Source organism: Monodelphis domestica, chromosome 8, assembly GCF_027887165.1.
Source record: "Monodelphis domestica isolate mMonDom1 chromosome 8, mMonDom1.pri, whole genome shotgun sequence".
Taxonomy (NCBI): Eukaryota; Metazoa; Chordata; class Mammalia; order Didelphimorphia; family Didelphidae; genus Monodelphis; species Monodelphis domestica.
In genome coordinates, this window is record NC_077234.1 from 165474266 (window position 1) to 165497215 (window position 22950).

The 22950-nt window shown below is 38.4% G+C and overlaps 1 protein-coding gene across 4 annotated transcripts in view; it reads left to right on the forward strand.

Moving 5' to 3' along the window:
- The window catches only part of CLYBL (citramalyl-CoA lyase), a 347758-nt gene extending 325030 nt beyond the window's left edge, over positions 1-22728 (forward strand). For 3 of the 4 annotated variants that reach the window (XM_007501343.3, XM_056807000.1, XM_007501345.3), the window contains exons 8-9: positions 21528-21647; positions 22602-22728. In XM_007501343.3, coding sequence (XP_007501405.1) covers positions 21528-21623 — 96 coding nt within the window. In that variant the 3' untranslated portion in view covers positions 21624-21647; positions 22602-22728. Of the gene's footprint in view, positions 1-21527; positions 21648-22581 lie in introns of all 4 variants that reach the window. The other variant, XM_016424947.2, reaches the window with a different exon arrangement.
- Positions 22729-22950: the final 222 nt, after the last annotated feature.

Consider the following 22950-nt stretch of genomic DNA (forward strand, 5'->3'; position numbering starts at 1 on the left):
TTCCACTTAGAAATCATAGCACTACCACACAGTACCCATCCTTCCCCATCCCCCAAGATTCAACTGTCTTTGGCTGGAAGTCTAGATAATGAAATCAGAAACTGGCATTTCTTAGTAAAAGTAAAAGATGGAAGGAAATAAATCTACTTTTGCAAAAATTTCACTACTTCAATTCTTCTTTCTTTCCTTTTTTTTAGAATTATGACACAATTTGAATTGCCCAACTGCAATTGTGATGTTTACTGGTGTTATTTGTATTCAATTTTATCCTGATTTCTGTTAACATACAGGTTGAAGGATACCTTTTTAGGGTTTTCCCCCATTTTGAAGAAACCTTAGAATTGTTAGAGTTTTTAAGAGAACTTGCAGAACTTCCAGAGATTCTTTTTTTTTTTAAACCCTTACCTTCCGTCTTGGAGTCAATACTGTGTATTGGCTCCAAGGCAGAAGAGTGGTAAGGGCTAGGCAATAGGGGTCAAGTGACTTGCCCAGGGTCACACAGCTGGGAAGTGTCTGAGGCCAGATTTGAACCTAGGACCTCCCGTCTCTAGGGCTAGCTCTCAATCCACTGAGCTACCCAGCTGCCCCCACTTCCAGAGATTCTTAACCATTTCTGTAATAATCATTTTAGAAAGTTCTGAGTTGACTAAAATAGATCCATTCAATCCCAAGTAAGAGTTTAAAATAGAACTGAAATCTATAAAACCTACAACCACAAACCTACAAAGTATAAGTCATAAACAAGGGTTAAATAGAGATCAAAAGACCAGGGTCCCCCCCCCTTTAGATATTATGTACCATCTATGAAGTTCCTGGCACAGTGGATGGCACAATAGATGGAAGACTGGTCTTGGAGTCAAGAAGACGAGTCCAAATCCAGGCTTAGACACTTACTAGTTGTGTGACCATGGAAAAATTACTTAGCCCTCTTTACCTCAGTTTTCTCATCTGCAAAATGAGCTGGAAAAGGAAATGGCAAATCACTCCAGGATTTTTGCCAAGAAAACCCCAAATGGGGTCACAAAGAGGCAAACATGACTAAAAATGACTAAACAACAACATAAGATTCCTAAAAGGATAAAGGAACAATAATTTATGCCCTTCCTTACCCTATAGGCCCTTGCAGTTTTCATTTTCACCCTTCTACCCTAATATTCTATTAAACTATTTCTCTCTCCTCTTTTATGACTCCGATCTGGACTTTTCTCTACCCTAATTTACCCTTACATGGCTCAGATTACTGCAGTCATTCCAGCAAATTCTCTCTCTCTCTCTCTCTCTCTCTCCCCCTCTCTCCCTCTTTCTCTCTCTCTCTCTCTCTCTCTCTCTCTCTCTCTCTCTCTCTCTCTCTCTCTCTCTCTCTCTCTTTCTCTCTCTCTCTCTCTCTCTCTCCCCCTCTCTCCCTCTTTCTCTCTCTCTCTCTCCCCCTCTCTCCCTCTTTCTCTATCTCTCTGTCTCTCTCACACACACATGTACATGACTTTTAAACACTTCTTTGCCAATTAGTATGGTTATTTCTTCTTAATCACATATCTCCTGTTACATTTAAAAGCTACTAGTGTAGGTATAGAAAGCCTAAAACCCATAGTGCAGATCTGACCATCAACTAAAGGAAAACTAGACTATTGGAAAGAAAACTGATCCTAGAGTTCCAACATCTGGATTTGAACTCCAGCTCTGATACTACTTCTGGAATCATGGAGAAGTAATTCCATCTCTGTATTTCCTCATCTACAAAATGGGGATAATAACATTTTCACCATTAGGAAATATTTCCTTTTCCAGAAATGCCAACAATGAAACTACTTTATGCAATACTTCCACTCTTCAGGATGAAGCAGATCTTTCAGCTCTCCTCTGGCCCATAGAGCTGACCAATAACATGCTATGCTTCTGGGGAGAAAAGCACAACTTCAATATGTAACATTTCCTTGACCTTCCATACATTTAGTTCTTTGGATTTTCATGTTTGAGTTGCATTATTACTTGTTAGGAGACTGAACCATATTGTCGTAGCCAACTACTCAATGTATTCTACCTTTCACAGGCTCCAAAGTTCATATTTATATCTTCTTAAAACTGAACATTATTCCTAACTAAATTGTTTTTCCAGGTTATTAATAGAAAAGGGGAAAGTGCCAATTAGGAAACTGATAGAACAAATAAATGAATGTAGATACAAATAGAAAGAGAGAGGGGGGAGAGGGAAGGAGAGAGAGAGAGAGAGAGAGAGAGAGAGAGAGAGAGAGGAGAGAGAGAGAGAGAGAGAGAGAGAAAGAGAGAGAGAGAGGCGGGGGGAAGAGGGAGAGAGAGAGGTGGGGGGAAGAGGGAGAGGGAGAGAGAGAGAGAGAGAACTCAGCAACTAAGTGGCAAAGTAGATATAGAATGCTGGCCTCGGATTCAGGAATACCTGAGTTCGCTGCTTCAGACACTTACTAGTTGGCTAATTCTGGGCTACCTCTATAACCCGTCAGCCTCATCTGTAAAATGGGAATAATAATATCATCTTCTTCACTAGGTGGTTATAAAGACCAAATGATATGTAAAGCCCCTTGCAAACTTTAAAGCATCATACAAATGCTAGGTTCCACTTGCTATTATAATATAGATACAGATGCCCACGAGTTATTTTTTAATTATGTAGATAACTATAATGATGGATAGAGGTAGCAATGTAGCTGAAATGAATAATAACTCATATTTACATATCACTTTAAGATTTTCAAAGCACTTTGATCACAATAGTATAGTGAGGCATAGCTTCCTTTAAATTTTTAGATATAAATATCTTTAGAGATACAGCTACAGATATACATATGTAAATATATATAAAGCAATAGATCTATTTACTATATGGGCAGCTAAGTGGTACAATGTATTGAACACTGGGTCTGTAATCAAGAAGTCTTGAGTTCAAAATTAGCTTCAGATACTTACTAGCTATGTAAGTCACCTAACCTCTATCTTTTTCAATTCCCTCATCTGTAAAATGGGCATCATAAAAAGCACCTCCCATCCAGAGTTGTTGTAAAAATAAAATATGGTAATAGTTGCAAAATGTTCTGCAAAACCTTAAAATGCTACAAAATGTTAACTATTATTATTGCTACTAGTACTAGGTGATAGTAACATTTATATCTTGACATATCTCTACAATGATATCTATGCATATAAATGTCAACAGTTTAAATTAATATTAAATTTTTAAAAAGATATCCTGGAAGGCTTTTGTGGTTAAAGTTGCTTTAGGAACCATAAGCAAAAAATATTACCAAACCAACCTTAAAGCAAGGACAAATGAGATACTATTCATTTCATCTATATCTGTATATCTGTCTCTATATAGATAATAATATAGCTCTATCTGCACCTATCTCTTACATAAACTTTAGAAATTGAGACCTCATTAAGATCTGTAGTTATACATACTAATTTGTAACATCATGTAACTTCTTCCTTTAAAGTAATAAATAGTAACATAAAATTCTCTCTATATCTATAGATAGAAATGTTACTATATGTATATATATATATAAAATCTTAAAAGAAGTTACTTCACAAAACTATTGTGATTAAATATAGTCTGGAAACCTTATCATACTAGGCAAACAGTTACCATTATTCATTTATCTAGTCTACAAGGACGAGAATGGAGTATTATGGATTATGCCCGTAGTTGCAAAAAAGACTTTGTGGCCTTAAAAGTCCTCAGCCACAGTACCCTAGAAGAGAGATATCAAACATATGTCCAAATATACATCCAAGTGTGACTCAAACCAGAACAAAATGTATTTGAGAAATATTAATGAAAATAAATAAAAATACAGTAAAACATAGCTATTGTTACTATGTGGTTTTTAAATCAATATACATCATCAATATGAGGCAGAGACCCTTATGTATAATTTAGTGGCCTCCATCTCTATTTGAGCTTGACATTATTTCCCTAAATGGCCAGGGAATATTATTCCATCAAAATCTACCTATCTCTTTTTCTTTCTTTCTCTTTTTCCTTCCTTCCTTCCTTCCTTCCTTCCTTCCTTCCTTCCTTCCTTCCTTCCTTCCTTCCTTCCTTCCTTCCTTCCTTTCTTTCCTTCCTTCTTTCTTTCTGTATTTTTCCTTTTTCTCCATTTGTTTTTACATCTTTGTCACTATATCTTTCTATCTTCCTTTTCTTTGTTTTTCCTTTATTGTTTTATTCTGAGTCTATATATCTCTTTGTCTTTTCCCCTGTTTCTTTAGTCATTTATCCCCAGCATTTATTAAGTTTCTACTATGGGCAAAAAACTATGCTAGGCACCAGAGATATAAAAACAAAATGGAAAATAGCTCCTGTGCTCAATTTCTAATGGAAGAATACCATGTTAAACAGAGAAACATACTGATGATTCTCAAATCTACCTTTCCTGCCCCAATCTTTCTCTTGACCTCCAGTCTCTGATTGCTTTTCTTTTTCTTTCCTTTCTTAACCCTTGCCTTCTGTCTTAAACTACACTAAGTATCGGTTCTAGGACAGAGGAGCAGTAAGGGCTAGGCAATTGGGGTTAAATGACTTGCTCAGGATCACACCACTAGGAAGTATCTGGGACCACATTTGAACCCAGAACCTCCCATCCTCAAGTCTGGCTGTCTGTCTACTGAACCTCCAACTACATTACAGACCTGTCAAACAAGCAACCATCTTGCTCTCGGTTATGTCTAAAACAGAACTCAATATCTTTCCCCAAAAAACTCTTCCCCCCTCTCCTTCTCTATTACTGTAGAAGGCAATCCCCAGTGCCTTCGGCTTGCAACCTCGGAGTCGTCTTGGTTTCCTCATTATCTCTCACCACCCTGCCCTCCCCGTCCCCCCCAATATCCAAGCTGTGGCCGAAGCCTGCCTGTTTCACCTCTGCAGCATTTCTCCAACGTTTTCTCCTCTATTGCTGCCAGCACTCTAGTGCAGGCTCTCACCACCTCCCAGACTGTCGCTGCCTGCCTCAAGTCTCTCCCCACTCCAGCCCATTTCCCATCAGCCACTAAAGTCATTTTCCCAAAAAGTAGATTGACTGTATCAACTCCCCCCTTCCACTCCAATCAGTAAAAACAAAAAAACTCCAGTGACTTTCTCCTGCCTCCAGGAACAAATACAGAAATGCTCTAGTTCGATTTCAGAGCCCTTCCATACAAGCTTCCTCCTGACTTTCCAGTCTTCTTACACCGACTCCCCAAACCACTCTGCCGTCCAGTCACACTGGCCTCCTGGCTGCTCAAGTCTGCTAGACACTCCGGCCGTTTTCTTGGGCTATTATCCCTCGTGCCTGGAATGCTCTCCCTCCTGCACTCAAGTTCCTGACCTCCCTGGCTTCCTTTAAGTCTCCCCTGCACAGGCGCCTGCCTTCTACAGGAACCCCTCTTACTTCTAGTGCCTGCCCCTGTTTATTATGTATTTATCCTGTCCAAAGCTTGCTTTCTATATATTTGTTTGCATGACATCTCCCCTGTTAGAGCTTGAGTTCTTCAAGGGCTGGGACTCTTTTGCCCCTTTTGTGTCCCCATCAACTTAGCCCAGGACCTGGCACTTAATACTGTTTGCCAAGTGATATTTATCATTTTATATATAAATTATAATACATGTATATTATATATTAAATTACAATATAGTATATGTAAGTTACAACATATTTATATTATATACATATATATTACAATATATTTATATTAATATGTAAGTTATAATATATTTATAAGTTACAATATATTTATGTTATATTATAGAATATATTTTATGTATCATTTATTTGTATTTTATATATTATCGTGTTTTACAAATATGATCATTTGAGGTAGGAGAAAACATTTATAATTAGAGGAATCAAGAAAGGCTTCTTATATAAGATGGGGCCCAAAAACCGAACCTGGAAGAAAACTGGGGTTTCTAAGAGGCAGATATTGGGAGGGCTGCCCTTTAGCCACAGGAGACACTGCCTGTGCAAAGCTATTGAGGCAGGACAGAGAGTGCTAAGTTCAGGAAACACCTACGTCTTTCACTCTGAATATATCTCTCCCTCCTCTCCTATCTAGCAGTCTTTTCTTTGTTAAGAAGGTTTTTTTAAAACAGTTTGCAGGGGGCAAGTAGGTGGCTCAGTGGGTAGAGAACCAGGCTGAGAGACTGGGAGGTCCTGGTTTCAAATCTGGCCTCAAATTCTTCTATAACCTTGGGCAAATCTCTTAACCCTGTTGCCTAGCCCTCGCGGCTCTTCTGCCTCAGAACCAATACATAGTATTGATTCTGAGATGGAAGGGAAGAGTTTTTAAAAATAAAAACAAAAAGCAGTTCAGCAGAACTAATACATCAGTCGTGTGACAGCATATCCAACATTCTACACACAAAGTTCCCACTGCTCTAACAAAAAAAAAGGTAAATTTTTAATTACTTCTCTCTCAGGCAAGTTTAGTCATTATGATTTCACAGCATTCATTCTGTCCTACTTACTGTTATTATTGTGGTAGTCACGGGGGGGGGGGGGGGGTGGGGGGGGGGGGGGGGGGGGAGAGGCAATGTGCATGTGTGTATGTAGATATGTGCGTGTCTATAAATATGTCATAATTGATATAAATTAGTTTTCTGGTTCTGTTGATTTCACTCTGTATCATTTCATTTGTGTTCTCATGTTTCTATCGATTTCTCAGAGCTGACATTTCTAATCATATACAATAATAATTCAACTTCATTCATGTACCACAATTTATTTAGCCATTCCACAACTGATTTGTTTCCTTTTTCCAGTTCTTTGCTACCACAAAAAATGTGCCACTCCCTCTCTCTCTTTCCTTCCCTCTTCTCTCTCTCTCTCTCTCTCTCTCTCTCTCTCTCTCTCTCTCTCTCTCTCTCTCTCCCCCTCCCTCCTTCTCTCTCTCTCTTTCTCTCCCTCCTCTCTCTCTCTTTCCTTCCTCTTCTCTCTCTCTCTTTCTCTCTCTCTCTCCCTCCCTCCTTCTCTCTCTCTCCGTCTCTCTCTCTTTCTCTCCCTCCTCTCTCTCTCTTTCCTTCCCTCTTCTCTCTCTCTTTCTCTCTCCCTCCTTCTCTCTCTCTTTCTCTCTCTTTCCCTCCTTCTCTCTCTCTTTCCCTCCTCTCTCTCTTTCCTTCCCCCTTCTCTCTCTCTCCCCTCCTTCTCTCTCTCTCTGTCTCTCTCTCTTTCTCTCCCTCCTCTCTCTTTCCTTCCCCTCTTCTCTCTCTCTCTTTCTCTCTCCCTCCTTCTCTCTCTCTTTCTCTCTCTCTTTCTCTCTCTCTTTCCCTCCTTCTCTCTCTCTTTCCTTCCTCCTTCTCTCTTTCTCTCTCCCTCTTTCTCTCTCTCTCTCTCTCTGTCTCTCTCTCTCTCTTTCTCTCTCTCTCTCTCTCTCTGACCCTGTCTCTCTCTCTCTCTCTGACCCTGTTCTCTCTCTCTCTCTCTCTGTCTCTGTCTCTGTCTCTCTCTCTCTGTCTCTCTCTCTCTCTCTCTCCCCTCCCCTCCCCGTCTCTGGCTCTATCGTCTTTCTCTTTGTGTCTATTTCTACATATATGTTTCAAACATATACCAGTACAAACACATTTTAAGGTAAATTGCTTTTTTTGCTTGTGCATTCTAAATTAATACTCTCTTCTCCATCTTAGAGACTCAGTAACTCTCAAAGAAAAATAAAGATACCTAAAGAGAATGGAAAAAGAGATCGCTATTTCCTTTCCTGTGTCATCTAGTCCTATCAACATTTTAAAAAATATAAATTAAATAATTATTTGCTTACTGACTGACTCATAAAGTCTTGACAGGCAGAAAATTTTGAAATGATTGAGTGTCTCCTTTGAAGAATGGCACTTTCATCAGGACATGTTATTAACTGACCTGACCTTTTGCCATTTTCTTTTGAAACTAAAGAAAAAATGTGACATTTCTGATCAGTTTTAATTGGGAAAGTCAGCATCAGTAAACTGAGGAAATTAATAAGTTCAAAGGAATTCTATCCAATTACAGTTCCTATGGGTCTTACATATGAAAAAGACTACATAGCTCATAGAACTAAATATGTCAATATATAATAAAGGCTCAAGGGCTTGTTCCAGTAATCCATGTGATATTCACCATATAGCATGAGATGAACATTGAGAGAGGCCAGCATTTGCACCAGATAAATCATAGCTTTATAAAGTTAATTTTTTATGATATTTTTAAAACAGACTTCTAGATTATAAAGATGTGTGAGAAGTAGGCCCCAAATGTTATTTGCCAGTGTATGTCACTGTTAGATTTAATATTCATAAATAAATGGGACTTTTATCAATTACTGTAATAGTTTCAAATTGTCTTTCACTTAATGTTCAGGATTTCTCCCTCTGAGAAAGTCTTAAATCCAGTTCAACAAAGGTCATAATATATCTACTATACATGCAAGACACTGTGGGAAGCCATAAAGATACAAAAGCTAAAAGGAAAATAGCCCCTGCCCTCAAGGAGCTTACGCTAAAAGCAAAGGTTTACCTGCTTCTATAAAACAGTCAAAAGACTCCAGATCTTGTTTGTAATAAACAGATTTTCTCCTATTCATCATATTTTTCAAGGAATTTATTCATTTAACAAACCATTTTTGAGAGGGGAAAGGCAAACAAAGGAAGGAATAGATGCAAAAGTCATTTCAGAAGTCAAGTCAGTAGGACTAAACAATTTGTTGGATATGAGAATCGAGGAAAAGACAGGAGTCAAGGATAACCTTGAAGTTTTGAGCCTGAGTGTCTAGAAGGATGCTACCTCAGAAATGTGGACATCAGGGGGAAGGCAGATTTTTGAAAAGTTTTTATACCTTAAATTTGAAATATTGATAAGACAAGAATAAAGATGTCCCCGTGAGCAAATGGAAAATATAGGACTGGATATTGGAAAAGCCCTTGGAAAGTCTAGAACCAAAGAACTGAGTCACTGAAATAAAAATGAAAGTTGATTTTGTGGAAATAAATTATTTTGGGAAAAGTATACAGAGAGAAGAATAAAAAATCAAGTACAGGCACTTGGAGAATGTTTACATTTAGGAGAAGAGAGATTGGAGAAACAGGAGAATTAGGAGAGTTCACAGAAGCCAAAAGGAATGAAAGTAGAGTATGATCAATAGTGTCAATTCAGTGGAAAGGTCAAGAAGGATGAGTACTGAAAAAAGACCATCAAATTTATCTGCTGGTTATAGGTCAGTAGTATTCTTCATAGAAATCACAGAATTTAAAGCTAGGGAAAAAAACACTTAAGAGGTCTTTTCTTAAAAGCTCCCACCCTGTCATTTTACAAATGAGGATATTGAGGAAAATGGGGTTAAATGACTTGCCCAGGACCTCAAAGCTAGGAAGTATCTGAGTTGGGATTGGGTCTTCCAGACTGCAAATCCTGCACTCTAGCCAATTACAAGGGGCAATGATGGGTGAAAAAGAGCACCCATCCTGGAGTTCAGGAAGACTCATCTTCCTGAGTTCAAATCTGACCTTGGGCACTTACTAAGTGTGACTGAAAGAAATCACTTGTTTCCTCATTTGTTAAAATGAGCTGGAGAAAGAAATGGCAACCTACTCCAATATCCTTGCCAAGAAAATCTCAATGAAGGTTAAGAAGAGCCAAACACAATTGAAAAACAACTGAACAGCAACAACAAATCCACTACAACTGGTTGCCTCCCATCTTCAAGAAAACAGTTTCTATAGAGGCAGAATGATGTAGTAAGAATTTTGCAACACATTTTACTTGCTTCATTTCATTTTGTCCTCATATAAACACCACGAGGCAAGTTCTTTGTATAAATTCTTTTTTATAAATGAAAAACACTGAGGCTGAAAAAGGTTCAATGATCATGATAAAAATAATAATAGCATTGATGTAGTACTTTAAATTTGCAAAGCACTTTACAACTATAGCTCATTTCATCCTCCCAACAACCCTGGGAGGTAGCTGTTATTATTATCTCCATTTTACAGATGAAGAAAGTGAAGTTGAAAGGTTAAATGTTATTTGTCCAGTGTCACATAGCCAGTGAATGTCTTGAACTCAGGTCTTCCTACTTGAGTTGTGGGATCACAGAGTTATGAGCTAGAAGGGACCATCAAGACCATCGAGCCTGCCTCTTCCCTCTAATTCCCAGTCATCTGTGAATTTGATTAGTATCGCATCTAATTACTCTTTTTAATTTATCTTCTAAATGTATAAAACATTCATTTAAACATTTATTCCTCTCTCCTCTCTGCCTCACATGTAGTTTCTTTTAGAGACAATTTAGAATACACCTTTAAATGGTCTGGCCCGAAAACAGAAGATAGGAGACCCCACCTAATCTCCTGCTGCAATGGGGACAGGAAAGTGGGAGGAAAGTATGATTCCGTTTTCCAAATCCTCTTTTATTTCTGCTCCAAGGTTACTGAGAAGCACCTCAGACCGGGCAACTTTTCCTATTCCTGTTTGTTGGAAAGTCATAGGGGAGGCAGCAGATGGATCCCTGGAATTTTCTCAGGACTGTCATTGACCTGGCAGGCAGGAATGAGGCTTTCAAGCATCTGTGACCTCCATTTTCTGCCTTCCCAGAAGTTTGGGTATCAAGTACATTTTATAATTCCCTGAGGTCCAGAGTCAGGCATCCAAGGCTGGTGTGCCAGCATTACAGTAAGGAGCCGAGAGGAGGGATGCTTCCCTCAAGGTTTCTCCTCATGTCAAAGCTTAGAGACAAAACAGTGCACCCTGGTAGAATGGCTGTAAGCCCGGTTTGGTTAAATACACCAAACACCAAAAGCACGTCCCCTTCCCAGCTTCTCCCTACTGCCCTTAAACCTAAGGCTTGTTCTAACATTTCTAGATGATTTTCAGGAGGCGCCGGGATCTTTATAGCCCTTTCCAACAAGGTAACAGATTCTTTCACATCCTCCAAATTCTCAGGAACAATTGCAGGTCTTTAATGGAATTCCCAGCAGTACTTTTCCCCTGATGCCTTTAAAGGAGAAAAGGGGAGTAGTGGTGGGAACTTAGACTTTCCTATAGAAATACAGCCACAGCTCACCAAAAAACTGCCTGTCTATGTAAATTAAAATCATACTCGCAGAGGCTCCATGATGAAACATGCTACTTAAATAAGAAACGTTCATGAGACACATTTTTGTTTAATCTGCATTATTGGCATTTTCTCCATCGCTTCCTTAAGTATAGACAATCAAAACCAAAACAAAACCAGAATCAAGCCCCTGATTTGTAACTTACTCATTTGGTGCTCACACTGAAAATTTAATGATCCACTCAAGCCAGAAGGAACTGGGGCCAGGCCACTTTTTTCCTTTTTTGTTTTTGTTTTTTTTTAAACCCTTCCCTTCTGTCTTGGAATGAATACTAAGTATTGGTTCCAAGACAGAGAGTGGGAAGGGCTAGTTAATTAGGGTTAAGTGATTTGCCAAGGTCACACAGCTAGGAAGTATCTAAGGCCAGTTTTGAACCCAGGATCTCCTGTCTCTAGTTCAGGCTTTCTATGCACTGAGCCATCCAGCTGCCCCTCTAACATATTTCTGATGCTGCCTACCTCCTGACAAAGAAGGGATGGACTTGGGACACAGAATGAAATATATCATTTTTGGACATAACTTGACTGTGTATTTGTTATAAGAGTTTAGTTTTTCTTCTCTATTTCCCAAAGGAAGGAGTTTGAGGATAGGGAGAGAGAAAATGAATTTTTGTTCATTTAATAAGTAAAACTTAATTCATAAAATAATACTGGTAGTGACAGATAAGTAAATTTAATTAACATTTAATGTGTAATGATTTCAGTAGCAGATTTTACTTTTTAACTAAATATAGAGTTAGTAAAGCCTTTGTATATTACTCAGGGACAAAAGCAACTAACTACCTGCTATTAGTGAGAATATTTTTCCAGGTATATGTATTTAAATACTAATGCTTAGGCAACACAAGCAAGGCAAGGCAGACTGGGTATTATGTTAAATTTAATATATACTTTTAAAAAGCAGGCTCTATGTAATAGGGATTCACAATTTGATTGATAGTTCTCTCTTTCCTGTTCCTTGAACATGGACATGTTTACATATTTATCAGCAGATTCATAATTTTTAAAAAAAGACAAAATTTTAAACCAACTGAAGACTAATAAATACTAAAGGTTTAAAGTCTGTATATACTAAAAAAGTCAGTTCTTTACCTTCAAAAGCAAAAAGCTAGATAGGCTATAATGCCATATCCTGTGATCATTCTCACTGAATCCTTTTTATTTTGCAAGGCTGAGATGCTATTCATCTCTCCCATTGTGACTACTTTGCTCATTAAAAAATAATATTTTTCCTTTTTTATATAATAGTTTTATTAATTTATTTTTATTAATTTATTAATATAATAAGCTCAGAAGTTGCATTGGTCTTTTAATGTAACTGCTGAAAGCAACAAAGAAAATTTTCCTTTCTTTTGTGATTTCTCTTCCTGACATTGTCGCATTTCTCCATGTTACTGTTTGAAAAATAGCTCAGTGGCTCAGAAAAATTTTTTTTACTTCTGTTGCTATTCAGTTGTGGCTGACTCTTTGTAACCCCCTTTAGGGTTTTCTTGACAAAGATACTGAAATGGTTTGTCAGTTCCTTTCTCCAGCTCATTTTATATATAAGAAAACTGAGGAAATACAGTTAAGGAACTTGTTCAAATTTGAACTCAGATCCTTCTGATTTTAGGGCTGATGTTCTATTCACTAGGCCACCTACCTGCCTCTAGGAGAAAAAAACAATTAACCTAGCTCAACAGTCTTGAGCTCCTGGATATATGGGGTGGGCAGGTAATGGGGAAAATGAAGGACAATAACAGGAAGAAAGGCTCTCTCTATGTCCTCCTACTTTCCTATAGCATCTGGCCTCAGCTAGGTCTCAAACTAGGTCTGAGAATGATGATAGGAGTTGAGCACTGCCAGAAAAAAAAGATAATGCCTCTAAGTTTAGCCTCTCCTGGTAGACTTAGGTCCTGGTGACTATAGATGGAGGTCCTAGCAGAAGAGAACAAAGCAAGCACCAACTGGAATGGCCTCCTCTCCTCTGTTCGTTAGTCCCCTTGTTGTTCAGGCATTTCAGCCATGTCCCCATTGGAGTTTTCTTGGCAGAAAATACTGGAGTGGTGTGCCATTTTCTTCTCCAGCCCATTTTATAAATGAGGAAACTGAGGCAACCATGTTAAGTGATTGGGCAAGGATTTTGCACATACTGTGCAAAAACAAAACAAAACAGTCTTTTAGACAAAGAAGAAGAGAAGGAAAGCTTGGTGGTTAGAAAAACTGAAGTAGGACTGAAAGTCTCAAAGCAACCTGGTTTTCCCTCTGTTTGGAAGTAGAACAAATTGGACATAGGAGGCAGGATAGAACTTCCATAGCCAGAAAGGGGAGGAGTGACTATGCCTTCAACAGCGTAAGCCATTGTTACTTTGTGACTATTTCAGTCACAACCCCTCCAAAAAAAAAATGACCTCTATAGCCTATGGGGGTGGTTGGCTCGTTCACCACAGGTGAGTACAGATTTTTTTCACCTCCTTTAAGAGGTATCTCTGTCTAAGTTGGGGTGCTACTGGAGGAATGTGCTGTATCCTCAACCTAAGATGAAACCAAATAGAGGCTGAGCTTCATGGGAGAAGCATGACGTGGAAAAACACAAGAATGGCACGGAGGAGAGAAAGTCCCAGACTCCACTCCGGAGCACTAGCTGTGTGGATAATGCAAGCCACTTCACCCCCAGCGGATCACAGTTTCCCACGTGCAAATAAGGGGGTCGATACCACTATCTCTAAAGGTCATCTGAAACCATCTCATTTAAGTCTGTGATCCTAGAGGGAAAATAGTTGCTCACCCTTCCTCTGTGTTCCAAAGAGGGAAACAGAAAGCCTTGAGACCACGAAAATGTGCTTGAAAAAATAGGAAAAATTTAGGCAGGAAAGGAAGTTTGATAAGGAGACAAGATCTCGGTGCTCGAGGTTATTTAGTCCAGCATCCAGATGAAGCAGAAATCCCCTCTATAATATCCCAATAAAGATAACATAATAATCTAGCTTATATGTGTGTTTACGTGTATATATACACAAACAAGGAGCTAGACACCCACACATACCCATATACCCAAACCCACTGGGAACAAGGTATAATTAAGTCTATTAAAGAATATATTTATGTGTATGCATGTCTGCGAAAATATGTATTTGACATTTTATTATTATTTATTTTATTATTTTATATTATATATTGCCACATATACTATATAATAATATAATAAAGTGCAACCGAGATGGAGGAGTTTAGAGGAACAGTAACTAGACCAAGTTTTCCAATTTTAAAGCTCTCCCTTTAACAAATGGAGTGCAGCCTGCTTTCTGCTAAAAGAAGCTAGGAAAAAAGATGACTTCAAGTGATTTCTTTCTTCTTTTGCAGAATACTAAAACATCTATTACTTGTACTATCCATTTGGGTACTTAATCATTTACTGTCTTATATTGTCATTTAAGTGTTTTGTGTGTTCTCGGGGGCAAGAACCATGCAGGGCACATGGTAGGTGCTTCAGATATTTAATAAGCCTCTTCCACTGGGATGTAACTCACCCTCCTCCCCCGGGCCCTGGATGGGGTCAATATAGTCAGCAAGTCTGTATGGCTGTTTGGAAATAGGAAGGACAAGGAGGAGGAGAACACTGATTTCCAGTTTATCATACGTGCGATATCACAATGGCCACCTGTAGGAGCATAGTCCCCCATAGCCATGGGAAAAATGAAGAAAGGCCCCAGATCAATTTGATAAATATCTAAGAATTCAAAGCCTTTTTAAAAAATATAAGAATCTTGGTACTGATAAGGAATACTAGAATAAATAAAGCTCATCTTCAAGGAAATAAACTTGAGAAATTGGAAGATAACAAGTAGTATCAGTAAGGTACTGAAAAATAGGATGAGAGAGTTGTTGGGGGGTTTTAAGATAAGGATTCAAACCCCCCCAAACTCCCATTTTCCATAACTATTGAATACTGTCCCACAATCTCTCTGAAATCTAGCATGCGCCTCCCCTAAGCCGTCACCCATGATTGTCCACTATGGTAGCCCACTTGTAGCCACCCACAATCACTACAAGAGTTGTCTGCATTCTTTATCCAGTCACAGCTCCTATGGAATTTCTGAGTATGTACACTGGGGAAGTGAATACCCTACCAACTCGGCCCTTCTAAAATGGTGAGCCAGCTTCCTCTCTGGGAAGACAAGTCATCCATTTATAATCATTGTGCCTGAATCCCCAGAACACTCGGGAACTTTCCACCTTGCTCTTGGCCATGAGGAAGCATCATGTCAGCAAGCCCAGCAAAACCAAACCTGGGTCTTCTGCATGAGTGGCAGCACCTTCTTGGCTGCTCCTGGATTCTGAAATCCACTAGAGCTCAAAAACCCATCCCCTACTTCCCCCTTTCTCCATCCCTTCTCTTGCATTTCTATCTGGCTCTTAAATTGGGCAGACTGTACAAGCGTCGTAGTTTGTTTTTTGATTGTGTAGGTGTGTGTTTTAAGGGAAAAAAAGCAAAACATCAAAAATAAATTAATTTTTTAACTTCTTTCTCTCTAAATCACATATGTGCTTTCCAGCAGCCTCATTAATTGAATTCCTTTGTATTCAACAGAACCTAATACATTTTAAGCAGCCTTTGGAAAATATATATGTACATATAGATATGTGTGCATATATATGTATGTGTGTATACATACACACACAAAGTTTTTCTGAGGGATGCCTAGGATGTACTAGATAACTGAGGTTTTAGTAAATTTGCATTCCTGTGAATCATGTGTAAGTGGAATTTTCATAGTCTCAAGATTTTCCAAGAAATCATTAATTTAGCTTTAACCCAAATGGTCACAAATCCTTCCTGGTAATCAGCATAAGAATTATAAAACAATAATTTTTCTATATTATGTGCTTTAACCAAATCTAAACTGCTGCCCCCTTGGTTCTTTCACTCTCTCTCTTTCTCTCTCTCTCTCTCTCTTTCTCTGTGTGTGTGTGTGTGTGTCTGTCACTCTCTCTCTCTCTCTCTCTCTCTCTCTCTCTCTCTCTCTCTCTCTCTCTCTCTCTCTCTTTCTCTTTCTCTCTCTCTCTCTTTCCCTCTCCCTTCCCCCCTCAGCATTTTCCTGATTTCCTAAAACTCCAAGGATAGTGTTAACTCCCTGTCAGATGCTTTGGAATAATTTACTCCACTCTGTAGTGCCCCTGTTACCGGAGTCCTGACATGCACTCTGTTTGAGCATTAGCATCTTGTGTTCTCTGTGGAACCATACCTGAATTTAGAGGAAGCCAGATCAAGAAAAGGATTGATTATTGCTTTTCCAAGGGTCCTCATAGGTAAGTTAGATCACAGGTTAAGAAGAAAGAGGCTTCAAAGGGTCTCAAGAAAGGAGGACAAAGCGGCTTGTTAGTGTGGTTTGTGGCAGGCCATGGAATATTGAAGGAGCAGGTGATGGCCTCTCATTAATTAATAAGGAATCATTGAATCATTATAAAAGGTGAGTCTAGGGAATTAGACAAGGATGAAGTCTCAAAAAGTCTCAAAGTCTCAAAAGGAATTTCTAAGAATTATGATGGATAGTCAGAGATTAGCTGGGTTGAGTCGTCAACTGAGTAACTGATTGGCCAAAAGGCTTAGAGAGCTATGGGAAACTGTCTCAGCCCTACAGGAAACAGTATGACAGCTGTATTAACATTTTATTGTTAACTCTGACACAGAAGATCCTATCTTGGGCATCATAGCAGCATCATTATTATTGGAATATGCTGTAGATAAGTTCGTGGGTGCTAAAGCTCAAGTTATTTGAAAATAAAATGAATGGAGGAAAATACTACATGAATTTAGAGTAATTTGAAATTTTTCCAGTTAATACTAGAAAGAATTCCTCAAGAACTAAGGTCCAAAAATGCAAGATAATTTGAATGGCTTCTCTATAAATGTGTTTATCATCACCATCATAACTTTTAGTCACTAGAATATAAGCCAGATTCTCTTCAAGAAATAAGTAACTTTTCAGGCCTGGAAAGAGTTTGTTATTACTATTTGTTATTATTGTTTGTTATTACTAGAGAATTATTGAGGCATTAGGGAAAATAGAGCCCAATATTTATTGTTTCCACCATAAAATGCTACATAAATATGAATTATTACATATACATTGTATTTCTCAAAATGAAATTATACTCCAAAGCTTCACTGTTTGCAAGAATCCATTATCTCACCAGTGTGGATAACCCCTCCAATACAGCTCATCACCAATCTTTTTACGTAGAAATGGTAGCTGAATTTATAAGAATGAACAAGATTACTAAGGGGAGGGGGTAAAGGATGTAGAAAGAGAAGACAAGAAGACAAAAAATGAATTTTTTATCATCATCATTATATTCTATTAGCATTGCTATCAAAACCAATAAAAATCTAGATAAGCATTTACCTTGAATCTTCCTATTTATCAAAGTTTCCCCAATACTAACTCAATCTAACCTTTTCATACATGCCATTTTAATTGCCTTTTTCTTACCTAAACACATTTAAAACTGGAACATGAAATGTCAGGTGCTGTGTTATAAAACCGATACTCAACCTATGATAATTCACAAAGGGAAGCTCCAGATTCTCACCCAAAAAATCTAAGTACCTTCTTGCCAAATGCTTTCTTTTTGTGGATAGAGCTTTGAGATTTGGCAATCACAGAAGTGTATTGTAAAGCTGCACATGAAAAAAATCTATGAAAAGCATCAGAGTATCTTTGAGAATCCCTACTAGAGAAATTGTTAATAAGATTAAAAGGCCACATAATTCTCATTCTTATAAATCTAGAACCTCAAAAGTGCTAAGAATTTGAGAGATACAAGTTTAAAAAAGGGGGGGTGGAGAATTGCATGCTCCAGATTGAGTTCAATAATGCAAACCAAGTAAAACTCATTCCTGGAACAAACCAGAAAGTTGCCTCCTTGTGTTTAAACTATAAGGAATATCCATTTTTGATGTGCATATGGAACTCTGACTCATGGTGCAGATTCAGGGAACATGGCATATGCCCAAAGCTGTCATCTCCATTCCGTGTGCATCATTTTGATTTCATGTGCATCTATGCTAATTTCCTTTCTCCAGCCTATTATTTAGGCCTTAGCAGGACAGATGTGCTGTTTTACAGGGCAATAATCCACTTGGTGGGTGGATAACCAGGAGGCCTTTGGTCTTCATCATTTACTTCAATAAGAAAACTAGACTATTGCCTTGTAAAACAGCATGTGTTCCATGCCCTGATTTCACATGTAACCTAACCTATGGAACATCCTCTGGACTGCCAGCCAAAAATATAAATGTTTAGGAGGATAAAGAGCTAGCATAGATGCAGGGGGGGGGGGAGGATTTTTTTATACATAGTTAAAATCAATGATGCAGATTTAAAATATAAATTAATCACAGCCATAGGACCTGACCAAAATTCAGTCCACCACTGAAAGAAAATCAGTCAGGGGACAAATTTCCTAAAATACAAAAATAATCAAGATGAAAAAGTGGCCCATGATCCAATCCTTTAGGCTACTGATGCACAGTCTCATCAGAAATAAATAAGCACAGCTGGGGGAAATGTCATGAACTGAATTTTATGGTTTTATGGAGAGGCAAGGTGATATGAGGGAAAGAGCATCAGACTAAGGGTCAGAAGACCTGCGTTCGAGTCCTCGCTCTATATGCTCTGAAGCTGGGTTACTTTGTCTATAAAATGGGAACTGCCAGCTTGCCAGCAGGTACTTATGCTAGCAAGCTAAAAAGGGAAATTCTTGACCCAGTGTGGATGCAAGATCAGTCTGGATACAGGAAAGGTTTGCCTAAACCCTTTACTTAATGGTTTTATCCTCAGCAGCTCTATTGGCATCAATAAATGTTTTGTGAAAATTTTCAATAAGTAAATATTTATTTACTTTGTTTTTTATAATTTACAGAATTATTTAAAAACTATTATATATATTATATATATAAACTATATATTAAAAATAATTTACAGAATTATTTAAAAACAATGATAGCAAGGAGATTACATTGTCCAGAATAAAGAACTATGTAGGGTCCTATGGTCTTATACTTGTCAAGTTTTTCATTCAGTATAGTCTCAAAGCAATAATGGGGAGGAGAGAGAGAGAGAGAGAGAGAGAGAGAGAGAGAGAGAGAGAGAGAGAGAGAGAGAGAGAGAGAGAGAGAGAGAGAGAGGATGGAAAGAAAAAGAAAGAAAGAAAGAAAGAAAGAAAGAGGAGAGAGAGAGAGAGAGAAAGAAAGAAAGAAAGAAAGAAAGAAAGAAAGAAAGAAAGAAAGAAAGAAAGAAAGAAAGAGAGAAAGAAAGAAAGAGAGAGAGAGAAAGAAAGAAAGAAAAGAAAGAAAGAAAAAGAGAGAGAGAGAGAGAGAAAGAGAGAAAGAAAGAAAGAAAGAAAGAGAGAGAGAGAGAAAGAAAGAAAGAAAGAAAGAAAGAAAGAAAGAAAGAAAGAAAGAAAGAAAGAAAGAAAGAAAGAAAGAAAGAAAGAAAGAAAGAAGAGAGAAGAAAGAGAGAGAGAGAGAAAGAAAGAAAGAAAGAAAGAAAGAGAGAGAGAGAGAGAAAGAGAGAAAGAAAGAAAGAAAGAAAGAAAGAAAGAAAGAAAGAAAGAAAGAAAGAAAGAAAGAAAGAAAGAAAGAAAGAAAGAAAGAAAGAGAAGAGAAAGAAAGAAAGAAAGAAAGAGGAGAGGAAAAGTGCTTTATACAAAATTAAGCACTATATAAATAGGAACTTATTTATAGATTATGGGGGATTTTGCTTTTTTATGTTTAACATTTCACTATTTAGAGGCAGCATAACTGCCCCTCAATAGTAGGAAGAGAACTGACTTTGGGGCTGGGAAGATATCATTTCAAGTCCAGCCTCTGCCACATATTGGCTGTGTGGTCTTTGGCCAATTTCTTAAGCTCTTGGTTTGGTTCACTTGGTAACTCTCTAAGATAAGTTTCAGAGAAAGTGTCAACATGAGTTGATGGAAGAACTCCTCTTGCCTAAGAGTTCCCTATCTGGGTGATCACAGGTTTAAGGCTAGTTAAAATTGCCTTTATTCAAAACAATCCTAACTTTATTATAATTTCAGGAGCAAGTCTCAAGGATTTTGTACCATGTTATTAATACTAAACAAATGACTTCACAAACCCCACTGGAAAGCATGCAGGTAGAGAAAGGAGGGAAAGGGAAGTAGGAAGACAAATCCTGAAGAAAGTGTCCCTAAAACTAATCAATGCAACAATCCCTGACAGAGCCTATGGAAATTACTTTAAGGTACACAGGTGCTCATAAAAACCACATTCCCAGTCCATCCAGACTATTCCTGCTGCCCAATTTCAGTTTGAATCCTGAAAGTGAGATATCTGGAAAGATTGAGATAAGAAATCTCTTTTCTTATATAATAATATACTGACTTATAAAATAAGCTATCAAGCACATCTCTACCCCAAAACATTTGTTTCAAATTCTAGTAATTTAACCTTTCTCTGGAACAATACAAAAATAGTTCATAATTTCTCCTAACAAATTCTTGCCAATTGTGATAAAGGGATGGAATGGTTTGCAATTTGCAATGTTTTTCCTCTTGTGTTTCCCTTATCCAAAATCCTATCCTAACACAATATATAAAGTTCTTTAGGTGCCCTGTCAAGGGCTAAGTGATGTGTCAACAAGCTGAATCCTCCCTATCAATTTCAAATTTCAAGCTCTCTCTGTGGCCCTATAATAATCACAATAAAGGACATTTCCCTAGCCTGGAAAGGCTAACAAAGTGCTTTTTACATACATTATTATCTCATGCCATTCTCAACAACCTATATATTACTTTCTCCATTTTAAAGAGGAAGAAACTGAAGCTCAAAAGAGCTCATGATGTCTCACAGCTATAAGAGCAGAAGAAGGAAAATTCTGAACTTGGATATCTGACTCCAAGTTCTGGACTCCTTTCCACCCCACTTCAATGTACACCAACACGAACAGCATTTTGTTAATGACTTTTAAAAGACAATCAGTTTCCTAAGGATATAATGACTTGCCAGTTTTTAAACAAAGATTTTTCCCAAATATTATATATAGGGGGGAAAAAAGAAACAGCATCTTGTTCTATAATAAAGCCCCGAATTTCTCTACCTGGCAATTGACTTTGAGAATCAATCTACTTTTGATTTTGTCTTAATACCGATAGTTAAATTGTGTGCATGTCTTCCCACACATGGTGACTGGGCGGTTTTCATCTCCTTGAAAAGTGAACTTCCCTCCTCCTTCCTCCCCCCTCTCCCCATCCCTTTGGGAGGAGGGGAATCAATCTTGCCTTTGTTATTTACTTTGGCCTTCTCCAAAGTCTATGTAAGAGAAGTCAGTATGATTCAGGTGGGATCTAATGTTCTTGTTTCACAAGTGTGTGCAGAAAGGAAGCCTATAATTTCCAAGCATTCTCTCAGGAAGTTTGTATTCTCTGTTTTCCAGGGAGCCTTTACTTTCCATGGGAGTATGATAGACATGCCATTACTGAAGCAGGCACAGAACATTGTTACGCTTGCCACAGCCATCAAGAAAAAATGACCTGCTAAAAGAAACTCTCCCCAGGTGGGCGGAACATATACAGTGGGCTGCTTAAAGAGGGACTGTCACACTGGGGACTTGTTAGTATGCCAGATTGGAATATAATTTCACTCGGCGCTCGTGTTGGTTTTGATTTGGGTTGCTACACTGGAGCCCTTATCCCAAGGACACCTTCTCGGGAGGATGGGCGTTCTCCCCTTTTGGCCCCAAACTTAGGGTTCCGCAGGGCTTGTCCCCCCCCCCAGGATGAAGTAAACAATTTCAATGATCTGCCAAACCCCTGAAAAGGGAGTCCGAGATCGAGATACTTTCCAATCACTTTCCCTCCGTGAGTAGCTGCTTTTCACTTGTTGGAATGAACTCTGGAGCGCCTTCTGAGCCCCGAATGTACTCTTTTATACAACGTGAGGTGACCGCCTCAAAAATATTGAGGATCATCATCGGGGTGCTGGGAAGGGGCAGGTCACTGGACCTTTTCATAAAAGAGTTGAAAAAAATAAATCTTCCTAGTTGGGTTCTTGGATAAAAAAATTAATAAATATGGACATACATGAAAGAGACTTCACCCTGAATGAATGTTGGGTCCCCAGTTAGAGATCATTTTAAAAATAAATTCAAGAAAACCCCAGCCACTCTGATGTCGGCTCCCCCCACCCCTTTATTTCCCTGTTTAACTGTTTGCCATTCAGGCTGCCCCCCCCCCCCCCCCCCCCCCCCCCCCACCCGCAATGTATGGTGGGGACAAGACTCTCTCTGCAATAAACTTGTACTCTGGGAAGACACAATACATCTGAACTGGTGCATATGGTCTCCAGTCAGATTTGCATCACATTAGAGATACTGCTACAGGTCATATGGGCGGTGTGGTTAACGGGCTTAGTAAAGCTGTTTGAAGAGGTTAACCCAGCTTGTAGTAAGGGTAAATAAACATAACAACCAGCCATTGTTCTCTATTCAGCATGTACTCTTATATTGAAGGCTAAAGGGTATTGAAGCCGCCGAGGATCAACTTGTGGTTGCCAGAGGACGCCAATGAAGTTTGAAACACCAACAATCAGAGATTTTGTTTCTGTTCCTCATTAAATCATGAGCTTTTGTGTCCAGACTCTGAACGACTGTTCTTTAAGAAATTAACAGAATGGGAAGTTTTAAACTCTGCACCAACCTTTTCATGACCTACACAGCAGCAATGCTGCTACACTTAGACAAACACCACGGGGAAGGCTGTTCTGTTTATTTAAATTTGTAAATAGAAAACAGTTGTTTTTTAGTTTCATTTTTCCCCCGACCCCCCCTTCCTCCCCCATGTCCCTTTTGCATATGTCCT